The sequence below is a fragment of the Hylaeus volcanicus genome, chromosome 3 (genome assembly GCF_026283585.1).
Source record: "Hylaeus volcanicus isolate JK05 chromosome 3, UHH_iyHylVolc1.0_haploid, whole genome shotgun sequence".
Classification (NCBI taxonomy): Eukaryota; Metazoa; Arthropoda; class Insecta; order Hymenoptera; family Colletidae; genus Hylaeus; species Hylaeus volcanicus.
The window spans coordinates 24,062,345-24,074,899 of record NC_071978.1 but is presented as its reverse complement, the minus strand read 5'-3'; the positions used below and the strand labels follow the sequence as shown (position 1 = coordinate 24,074,899).

General features: G+C 39.3%; 1 protein-coding gene across 1 annotated transcript in view; it reads right to left on the bottom strand.

Moving 5' to 3' along the window:
* Window positions 1-12,555, bottom strand: part of LOC128873698 (lachesin-like) — a 67,553-nt gene that overhangs the window by 23,151 nt on the left and 31,847 nt on the right. Inside the window, exon 2 of the mRNA XM_054117452.1 lies at window positions 767-856. Coding sequence (XP_053973427.1) covers window positions 767-851 — 85 coding nt within the window. The 5' untranslated portion in view covers window positions 852-856. The remainder of the gene's footprint in view (window positions 1-766; window positions 857-12,555) is intronic.

Sequence of the window (12,555 nt, the reverse complement as noted above, 5' to 3'; positions counted from 1 at the left end):
ATATGCGTCAAATTGCCACCCCCCAATAATCATATTATTTGGAAATGGATTGTAACGTAAGAAACACAAGTCACGATATTTATGAATCGATTCAATATTTCATTCTGCACGAGAGCATTCATCCTGAACAGATTTACCCCAACTATTTCATGTTTATTATACACCATAAATGCGTGAAATTCGCAGCATAGCGATTACAGTGCCCCCATCGTTAGATGTGCCCGATCAATTTTCAACGAGCAAAGTATTTGTTCCGCGCCGTGGCGATCGATGTTGCTGTAAATTCGATAGATCCGCGCGAAGGAGGAACAACGTAACCAGAAATTGAGTGTTGAATTTTGCTAAGGTTCTTTTTTTCTTTTTCTTTTTCCTTTTTTTTTTCGTTTAGTTCCCGGGTGAGAACAGTTGTAACATTTAGCCGCGCAGTTTTGTAATTTCTACCTCGGCTTCTCCACGGGAATGCTTTTACGGGAAGCCCGAGACTCCCGATAGTGCTTTTAGAGGCATTTTATTTGATTCTTACCGAAAAGTGGAGCAAAGAAACGCAGCGGGGAGAAAAAGCACGGCACGATGCTATTACCGATACAACGGTGAGATTCGTTCGCATCATTTTGTAGGGATTAAAAACTTGTAACTTTTGCTTCGTATTCCGGCCAATTCAAACTTGTTTCCACTCTTCTCTGATCCTCTTTCCCTCGCCCCGCCCGCTGGCGGATTGGGTGAAGAGTACTTGCGCTACCGGGAGGAAATATCATTTGAATCTTACCGAAACTTGAGTAGAGGTGCGCGGCGAGGAAGAAGCAAAGAACAATGTCCCGCGATGCCATACCATTGAGTGGGCCATACGCCATACGTACTGCAACAGAAATAACACGTTGCTATTTACGTCGATGCGTTATCAACGATTCTTCGATGGATTAACTTTTAGGTGTCTGATTTCTTATGATAATACGTTGGAGAGAATTTAGATATCGAGGATCGATATTAATGTTGCAAATCCATTTGGGACCTTCTTCTGTTTATTAGATGTAGAAATTAATTCTGTGCCTTTCGAGAGCAAACCTGCCATTCATTTAGATAGAAAAACTATGCAACTTTCGATCTCCTTTCGGTTAAACATCCCACAAAAGATACGCACATGGTTATAAAAAGCAAATGTCGAAATAATTTGTATGTTTCATCATCGTGAAACACATGGGGTTGATGTCTGTGTAAGCTGGAGTTATAAATAATTAAATGTGAAAGCAAAGAATTCATTTCTACACCCAACAAGTACACTCCACTCCTCTTAGAAGAAGAACAATAAACAACATTTGTAGATTACTCAATATCAAATACAGGATGTCTAAAAAATGTTGGAGTTCCTTGAAAGGGGTGGTCCGGAGGGTGATTGGAAACAACATTTTCCTTAGGGAAGGAAAACCCTCCGAACCAACCCTTTCAAGGAACTCCAACATTTTTGGGACACTCTGTATACATATAAATTGTAATGCTATAAATGAGTAAATATTTGTACTTATACTATAGTTATAAACAGTTGAATGAAAATGCACAGAATTGATTCCTTAATATAACATTTTAATGGCAAACATATCATTGAAACTCTGATGTAGAGTCAAGAACAGATTAGAAAATTAACAAACTTATCGATCCTTCAGCTTTGTTTCCAACTCCATACGTCACCTCCAACGATTTATTATACAGAGCCGTTTCATTGTAAATTTTAAATATTCTGAAAACATTTCGCTCCGTTCACGTCTCACATATTTTCAAAGATATTAAACTTAGGAGTTTCCAAATATATGTCGCCTGTATGTGACCACGCCTCTAAGAACATAAGGGAAAATTTGACAAGTTGGACAGCATGATCTATCGTGCAGAGGTGTGATGGATGCCTACCCGAAATGTCCAGCGCACGTACATCCAATGAAATTGGAAATCCGATTTTTTCGTAAGCGAAATCCGCTGCAGAAAAATTTCAACTTATTTGACGACACCCCTTTGTAATCAATTTCTGACCACCCCCTAAAAAACAAGGTAGATGGTGGATGGATCAAATAGTATTTGATACATTTCCTACGTACTTTTCAACGAGAATGCTCCTTCTCGATTGCAGTAGTGGGTTCTCTGTATAATCGATATCTGACCACTTCCTGTTTCCCCAAAACGGGGGTAGACGCGACTCAGGGCACGGGTCAGGGCACGAGCTGCCTTTTTCGGCTTCAACTTGGGCTTGATGGGCAATATTCTTTTTGCTGAAGTTCGTGAGTAGTATGTTGTAACGTATGTTATTTAGGGAAGTAGGAGGGTAAAGGAAATGGAATAGTTAGGGCAGAAATAAGGGTGGAAAGGTTTGGAAACCTTCTCTCGGTAGAACGTTTCTCGATTCGGAGTAATAGTACAAACCTTCCTTAAGTCTATTTAATGACGCTGTCTATTTAATTTTGTGGTGCGTTTAACAGGTCGATTGGCAAGTCGAATTTAGTAGTCTGGCTCCTTAAAATTCAGCTTTGTTTTGAGAAACGACTTGCGTTATCCAAAATTGATATAAAAATACTGAATCTAATGATTTATTACAATAGTACACATTTTCCCTCGATAGATTTAGATGTACGAGAAATATAAATTTATTTCGTTTCTCTTTGTTGCTGTGTCAAAACTGATTTCTGTTATTTAGATAATCACAAATTGCATCGCATACCATGGATGCCTGCTCTGATCACAATAAAACTCTGCTATTTGAAAAATCTTAAATTCAAGCGTGAAAGAACTTGGGACACCCATAACTTTTTACATTTATAATAACTTTCCTGAGTAATAAAGGTTAATATCTTTAAACGACAAAATTTTGTTGGCCATTGAATAATGAATTATTTATTTGAAAATAATATCGAATAATAAATTATTTATTTCAGACGTTATTTCATCAGCATTTATCAACATTTTGTTTCACGGAGTTAATCGATTTGTGCAATGAACGGGTTCAAATGAGCTACATAAGAAACCCTGGGTTAGACCACCAGTGATTATCCCAAACAGAGTTGGATCTTCAACAAGGAACAGCTCCCTTTTCAATTACCCCAATACTTCTAGTCGCAACGTATTGATTCCTGACTTTTTGTCTCATCCACCGAAATTAACCACGTCTACCATCCAGATTCCCCCAGCCCTGGAATCATTTTCCCCTATTCAGATTGTATCACGAGTTACCCGTACACCCCGCGCAATCAATTTCTGACCTCTCCTTGTCTCCACTGGCGATGGATGGCGACGAGGGTGTCGGTAGGCGCGCGGAAAAAGGTCGGGCACGTCTAGATGGGTAATCGTGAGGGGAAAAAGCCCGAAGTCGAGGATTTCGCGACGGTCGTCTACGGGCGCCCTCGTAGAAGGGGTCAACCTGAATCGCGTGAATATTAACTCGACAGTTGGTCGCCACATAAACGCCAACCGTTGATATATCCCATCCTCACCCTCCCGTAGCCAGCACCGCAATAATACTCGAATAGTGGGTGCCTCCTCTCCTGCCTCTGCTCTTCCCTGTTCAACTACCGCCCTCCGACGTATGTACCATCCTCGATGGCGTTTTCCCCACTCCCGGGGCCACGCGATACGCACACTCGCGATTCGCGCGACACACGTCCACGCCGTGGCAACGTTTGCACGTACAAGGCCGGTTTCAAATGAAAATTTTGCCCCTGCCCCGACGTCTGGCCCTTTATGACTTCAACCTCCGCCGCGTTCTCTTTGCATTGCCGAAAATTGCACCGCGAGCTGACGTATTTAACTTAAATAACCCCTGACCGACGCAGGGCGCGGAAAGCCGCGCGAGAAACGCGCGCTTCCACTCCGTGCTCGTAACCGAGTAACGTTGGGACTTTCTTTCGCGTTTAGGGAAGGTGGAATCGCGTAAGCATTGACCAGTCGGGAGGTTTAGATCGGGCAATTCGCAACGAGAGTTGCGAGGTGAAATGTTTCTCGAGGGTGGACTGCATGTGTTTATGGATTTATGGCGGATGGAAGTGCGGGAAGTTATGGCGCTTGGCAGTGTCTTTAACACGTTGATCGGCACGTCACCCATGTATGGGTGACAATGCTTTTCACTGAAAAACTACGAATATTAATTCTGAATGTTATGTGTCACAGAAAATGAATTTAAATGAAATACTTGAACTTTGATGAAGTTACGAAACTAAATACCACAATAAATGTTTCGTTACGCAGTTTCCAATAGTCTGTAAACGAAGTTTAATCAGAGTAGACATTTTTAAGAGTATTAGTCTGGCAGTGAACGTGTTAATTGGGGCGAACGTTTCCTGGAACGATGTTTCCAGTAATAGATTTGGTTACAGGAGCGTACGCTTTTTTAATATTTGGATTTTTTTTAATTTTAGGATGTTTGGTGATTTTATGTATTTGCACCCAATTAATTCATGTATCATCGTGTATGCCACTTTTGTATATAGTAACTATACTCGTGTGTTATTTTATGGAATTGGTACGATACCATACTTCATTGGATTTGAATTATTCATTATATATTGCACTGTTTGGAAGATGTGCCTTCGTTTCAATTTCAATTCTTTATCCGAATCCTTGCGGTGTTATATTTATAATCATTCCTTGTACTCGTGTAATATTAATCGAGTACAGAAGAATTATATCCATGATTTCATTATTTACGAAAAGTTGGAAACATTTCTCATATTGTCACGTTTTCGGAACGAGTCGGAAGAAATAGAACTTCTGTCTGGTGTCAGGGGGTTAAAAATAATTCATGTAGAATCAGTCTGGCCTGTAAATAAATAAATGAATTCGAATGAGTATCGAGAGCAATCGATAATCTTTGCTACATTAATAATCCAACGACGTTTGGTGTCTCCATTCGTTGAGACTCTCTTCAGGTTTTACAGAATAAACTATTATCGTAGAAATTGAAACGAGATAGGAACGGAATAGAAAGAAAAAGGAAAGAAAGGAAGAAAATTGAATTACGTTGAAAAATTGCAAGGTTCCTGTATTAGGGCAATCGAGCATGCATCACTTCGCGTTTACCTGAGTCTGGTTATAGCCGTGTTTTTCCACTCGCTGTCAAACACCTCCTAACCACGTCGCGAAAAGACGCGACCAAAATTTTCACCTAACGACCCTGAAACAGATATCCGATAGTTTGCTAAATAGTTTGCGCGTTACCGCAAGAATTCCATTAAACACTGGCAAATAGTACAGGAATATATTTGCCATTTTTGTCGGTGCAACTCGAACGTCGGCCAAGAGTCGAACAAAGTTGAGGAACGCTGGATTTCCCCACTTCCCATTTGATTGAATCTGAGTTTAGCAAGTTCCTTCCTCTGTCATAAAAAAAACTCGTAACCGCCGTCATATTAGAACGAGAGATGCAATTCGATTCTATGCTTAGAGGTGGACCACGAATCACGGAATATTGAAATACATCGAATTAAATCATCAAAGGCATTAATGCGTAACAATTTTAATTAATAACACACGACTTAACAATATTCTGTTTGGTAGCAATAATTATATTAATTCGACGTAACACATGTACAAACACGTACATTTGCAACAGGATTTACACGGTGCAATATTTAAATACGCATTGGATTATTAAGTTTGAAAAGCTGTTTTCAGGGTACGAGTATGCCCACAGAAGAGCGAATGAAGAAAAATATTTATATTAAAATATCCAACGCGTGTACCAAATCACCTACATATACTGCGAATTAAAATTAAAAATAACATATCATTTTGTTAAAGAACTCTTAAACCCGTTTAACGTCATTAAATTCCGATGTTACGCGGAATCAGAATCGGAATTTTCGAAGCGTGCTATTAAAGAATTGAAATTGCCACTTTTACGATGGAAATGCAGAAAAGGTTTTCAATATCGATAACATTGATAATAAAAGTAAAATAAATAAAAATTGACAATAGAAGTAAAAAAAAAAAAAAAAAAAAAAAACACCAGTAGAATATTCGCTGATCGAATCGGAACACATGATGAGGAATTGTTTGTTAACTGGTGCCGTTGATCATTTTCATTCTCAACGACATTGCCACTCATGCGCTCATTTTTCAACCACCCTCCCGTCCTTTTTTGCATAAATCCTTCGCCATCGATTGAAAGAAATAATGGGGAATGCGCTTGACGTTGCGTGCGTTACTCATATTTTTCCCCCATGTAAATATCATTTGAGACTTCCGAAAAAAAGTTATGTAGGCTGGCGATGCAATTTCGGAGAGATATGGGGGTAGGTGAATCATATTTCCTCAGACGAATTCCTCGAGTTCTGATGGTATGCGCGGCCATGGGACACGTATAGGGGTTGTCTTTTGTCTTGGAGAAAGAAGACTCTCCAGCTTCGTCATTCTGGAAGTTTTGGTTCCAGTGCTGATAGTAATTGATCCAGTTGTTGTATCACAAATGAGCACAAATGCAACAATATACAAAATATTAGTGATAACGTACATGTTACAGCATCTAGAAGATTAGATTAGATTTTATTTATACTTCTATTCTTATTTTGTATCGTGAAAATATGGAATTGCATAATAGGCGGTTACTAGTGACGATACAGTTCTAGTCCTTGCTTATGAAATGCTATAAATATTATGCTTATGCTATAAATTCCTATCGCTCATAAAAGTTGATATAGGTCTCCGTACTATTAACCCCTTGCGTCCCTATGTCGAGTGAGGCTCGACAAAAATGTAAAATCAGAAAATTTGCCCTGTGAAGGGTTAAAAAATAATTTTTCATATAATTCAGTATACCCAAATAAATATCTCGCAATACTGAGAATTCCCTTAGGTTATAGAAGCTGCCTTGGGTCACCGTACCATTAAAAATCAATTATTCATATAATCTAGCATACACTAACAAATAAGTATCGCATAATGAACTCGGGATCTCCTTCCAGCCCAAGTTTCTCTCCTCTGACGTAAATCTAGTCACCGTCCCTTAATGTTACGATCCTCACTTCTCATTTCCCAGAGAACTTGGAATTTTTCTTTCGGACAGTTTCCTCGGTACCCATCTTTTTCAATTTGCACAGCTTTCCGCGATTTTTTCCCCCCCGGTGTACAATGGGAATACGACGTTGATCGAGTTTCCGAAACAGTTCCTCGAGCGTAACTGTCGGATTCTGTTTCGACAGCAGTTCCGTCCCATCGGAAAATTCTCATTACTTATGGGACGGCCAGCTATTTACCGCCCAATGAACATTTATTCAAGCAATAAAACAGGAAGGGCCACCGTTGGCTCCGGATATCGCGATACATCGAATTTACATATTTATATTACACAATTAATTGTTCGAGCGCAGTTAACGTTTTCGAATCCACGTTGATACTACCGTGCCGGTATTTAAATCTCTGCGGTGATACTTCCATCGAGCTCGTCATATACGCGATTTCGCATTACCGCGGTAAAATTTCGTTGTCGATTTGAACTTTTCGCTTGCATTCAACTTTTCTCTTAACTGTTATAGTGCGGGATAATTAACCGTCGGTCTCTTGGCGCTGGAAAAAGAAACGAGAAGAAGAATAAGTTTCGGATACTTCCGACTTTGATTAAGTATTGATACTACTGTTCCTCGGGAGTGGAGCACCTAATTATCTCCGTTGCTGTTGACCGAAGGAAGGGGGAATATTCGATACGGTACAAGCGCGATAAAAAATATGGTCAATTCACGCTTTCAGTGCCAGACATACCCGTGAAAATATTTGTCGAGCTAAAAATTTGTTCTTATGCAATTGGAAACTGTATAATCTAACATTTTCATTAGTATCAGTTTCACAATTCGATCAAAATTCACGAATCCTATCCAGCGTTGTTTTCTTTAACACCTGAACTTCGGAATGAATTTTTTAATTCCTTAGTGAAAATCCCTGTCACCCACGTATGGCGTTGTTAAGGGAAGGCTACCTAGGATTAACATTCGAATTTTTTTAAGACAAATAGAAAATGTTCTGGTAACGAGCTTTGAGATACTTGAATGATCGTTTCTTGGTTCTTGTGTCGCAATTTTTATATTTAAAAATATCCTAAATTATCAAAGTTTTAAGGTTCTAATCGTAGTCCAGATTATTTGTCGTAGGATCTAATGGTCCCGAAATGGCGGTATCCCTGACGCTTAAAAAAATGTAATGTAAATGTTAGACAGAATGGGAATCAACGAACTCTTTGACCCACTTTTAACGAAAAACACGTAAATAATTATTGTGAGACTATTTTCGTGATACTATATGTAGAAACATTTAATCCGATTTCATTTTCGATGAGACGCCGATTAAATCTAGAAATATCGAATAGCAATTTCTGAAAATCATCATAATTTAATATCCCGCCGAATTAAATTATGATTAATAATTATTGAATTTCTGGGTAGTACCGACGTTCTTAATTACAGTAGAACTTCGATTATATTATAATAACCTCCGTTATTTGAATGGTAAACCATCTGACACGCTCTACTATTGGAACGGTACTTTTATTCGAACAGATTGTAGGAACGAAGAATTAAAATTAACGATTACCGATTTTAAATACGTCTCTATCAGGAATCTCTTCGACATCCGTGATATTGGAAACTGAGTTCAGAGACGGTGGTTTTTAGGATATTTGAAAGGTGGGACTTTACACAAAAAAATTTGTTATATCCATGTTACTTTCAGTTTAATTAATCCGCAATTTAATTACTGTTTCTATCTCAATTGAATTTTTCTGTCGAGTACAAAGAACTTCTCTGGCTGAATTAAACGTTGTGAAACTATCTCGATAATAAATAAATGATACGTATTATATTATATTATTCACTGCAAGGATGCAAGAAAACAAATCGCGAATGTCAAATAATATCTACGTAATCGAAGCCAAAGAAATATACAGCGACGAACCAAAGCAGATAATTAGGTACTCCATCCCCCCATAGATCACACTGTGCGCGCGCGAAACCAAACGCGAGCCAGGATTTGTCGATATTGGTTCGCGAAAAATCGCTGGCGCCAATGATATAATTTCGCTGAAACGTTGAAAACAATTCCCGTACATGCTCAGCCTGATAAATAACTACTCTGACGTAATGAAAAATTAAACTGGCATAAATTCCTTTTTTAATTCGATGCTCGCGATCCTCCAGCGTTTGGAGCGATCCGAACGGTATTTGGGGGACTGATTTACGCAGGCTTCGATTGCTTATGTATCACTATAGTAACCTTTTGCACTCGAGAGGTGACTTGAGAAGCGTGATTAGATTTCACGCAGCAAACCTGTAATGCTTCTTTAGGTTTAATTTCTTTGGAACTCGAAGTGTCGATAAAATGATTGTCGGCGAGGTAATGGTGACCTTATTCTCAAATCTAGATAGCTTAGAATTCATGGCAATAGAATGCTAGGAAACATCTCGAGTTCCTGGTAGATAACAGAAAAAAAGACTTCGAGTGCAAAGGGTTAACACTTTGACTACTATTTAAGAAGAATCTACAGCTCGGAACAAGATTTCTACATTAGTATGTAATTCTAAATTTCTAGACGTAAAACAGTGCTCCTCGATCTTTTTGGTCTAAGTTTTAAGAAAAACCTTGAGATTAGTGATGTTTGCAAAGTTTAATAACATTCAATTCCAATTTCGAGAGATATAATCTTAAGTCACCTTGTTCACAAATTTCCAGGCGCTTTTCTGCTCGCTCACAAGGAAATCTGAAGTTGAAAGCGCCATAACAATTTCAGCTTCCACCCACACTAAATGTATTTAATGATATACTCTCAATTAACCCCACGCAAAGTGACCATCAACCCCCTAAAATCAGTCAAATAATCACCCACTTCAAGGTGTAAATCCTCCCCCTTGAGAAACAGTGACCTAAACCAACAAACCTATAAATCAAGAATCCATTTTTTAACCCAGAAGCGAAGATCGTCTTTTCAACAAAGGGCAGATCATTAGTCTCCCTCTAGCCTCTGAATAAATTAGCGAAACGTAAGGCGCAATCGTTGGTCTTCAGTCGTCCGATTCGATTGTAAATAATCCCCGAGCGCGGCTAGTTCTCAGGGAAGAGTGGCCCGCAACATTTCACTTTCCGTACGCGGGAACGTAATCGCTAAAAGCTTTCGTCGCTTGTTTCGGTTACGGTGTTGTCCTCCTGTAAATATTGTCAAAACAACGGGCGCAAGACAAAAAGATACGGCTGCAAGAAAGCGGGTTGATGGCGGACGGACGGACGGCCACTCGACTGGCTCGTATACACCCCTTGCCTAAAACGCGTGGGAGGAGAGTTCAGAGCGCGCAACGCGATGCACTTTCGCAGGACTGTTTAACAGGTATATGTATGCACGTCGGTCGTCGTGGTTCGCAGCGTCGCGTCGGCGTGGCCGTAATTTTCGTTCGCGCCCCTACGTACGAGAAAGCGTGGGCGAATTTTTAAAGGTTTCGCTACGTACGAACGAAACGGGCCGCGCGATTTTCATTCGGCCGGTTCTCGTGTTACCGCGTGCACGAGTACCGCCTGTCGGTCCGTTTGTCACCGACTTACAATTAGTTTAGACTCTGCTCACTTTTGATGCGCCGACTAAAATGGAACGTACACGGGGGAGTTTAATTCGACTGCGTTTACACGTGGGATATCAAGCTTTTGTAAATGCCGCGAACGCGATGGGAAAATAAAGCGTGCTCGGTGAATCCGCGAGTTTCGCAGATAAACATGTATTACTGTATTAAATAAGGCTTTCTTTCGTAAGGAGGGCTGGCGGTAATTAATTCGCTTTCGTCGCGTGGGTTTGTATGTAACGGGTCGTGTAGTTTAGTCTCCGTTCACCTTACGGATGATATAACGCTATTTTTATTAAATTGACAACACCGCCTGTTTTATTGTTCCTTAAAAGCCAAACTTTGTTCACATTTAAATATCGTTTTCTATTAGGTTGTCCAGAAAATTTGTGCCAATTTTTAAGAAAAATTCAAAGGCACGTTTCAATCTTGGTATATATTTATTGAATTAAGGGATGTATACATGTTACTTGTTTTCAACCATTCCAATATATTCAGACCTGTACCAGCTACCGAAAATCGACATGGACTTTCCAGACAACCCAATATCTCCGTTAGTGTGTCACAGTTATGCATACTTACATTTTATACATAAGCACAGCGATACGTGTACATATTCATCGTGCGACTGATCTTTCTTTCTACCAGCAATACGTTGTATTCTCCTGAGAAAATAGCGTTGGCAAATACAAATTGTTATCCATCTTACGTGGTCCCTCCGAGTATGTGTTTAAACGGACCAGGATGAACGGCTCCGTAACCCATTTTAAAACGTTTACTACTACAGTCGTTGTAATAAGTATTCGTGCAGGAACCTATTCAAAATAAAACTTCATATATATTTATTTCATTAATAAATTTGAGGGGAAAAAATAATTAACCAATATTCCTATTAAAATTTATTATTTTTAACGTTAACCTCTTATTTCTTTTCTTATTAGTTTTATTTTAAATTGGTTGCTGTACGAATACTTCTTACACCGACTGTATATTATTTTCACTCGAGTTTACACGAAAAAATAACGCGATGCATCTTCGTGCGTAATTTATAAATAGCCTCCAGCAGGTTTTCTTTAATCCGTTCGCTATATAAACACATTTACCTGGCGCACCTTGAAACCTTGGTCCTCCTACAAAGTCGAAACGTCTTATTAAAAATGGCCCGGCATAAATTACCGCATCTTGCCTGCTGCAAATTACGTTGCAAACATCGGAACCACGTAGAAACTTGGCCGATACCATCTTCCTTTAGAAAATTATTAATGATCAAATAAATTGTCGTTGGTATCCCCGTGCTAATAAAACTTAACGCTCGTTCTGTGCCACTTCGTACTGCTCCCTTATTCCGTACTAAGTTTTCTAGAATTAATCTTCGCAGCGAGGTAACGGTTTAATTCGAAACGCGAAACTTCCTTTTTGTCTTCTTCTGGTTTCTTAATGGATTGTGTTTTTCTCGGACACCTTTCTGCTACCGATTACAAATTATTCCGAATGTTGTGAAATTTAGGGACCAGCGAACCTGAGCTAACTCTAGGAAGAGTACGTCTCTGCTACAGTAGTGAGCGTGTACGAAGGTATTACTTGTTCGCACCCATTAGTGAAAGTGTGCATCCACTGGTCGTTGTTGGTAAATGTTGCGGAATATGAACATTCACGCCCAGCTAGTTTTCATGATATAATAATTAGGAAGCTCTTATTGTCCCGAAAACAGAACCAGACCATTACTGTTCGCTCATAATGGTACCCGTTGGTCTGGCTCCCTTCTCAAGACGATAAAAGGTTTCTAATAATTGTATCACGCAAACTAAGAGCGCTTTGAAATGGGAAACTCCAAAGATGAACGACACTTTGCGTAGGTTGAGATGTCGCGTCGCTAATTACAAGGTTCATTTGTCGTGATACTTTAACAAAAGATTTATGGAGTGTGACCGTTTTAATCCATTACGAATTTCACAGGAAAAGTTACGGAAACCATTTACATTTACAAGAAATT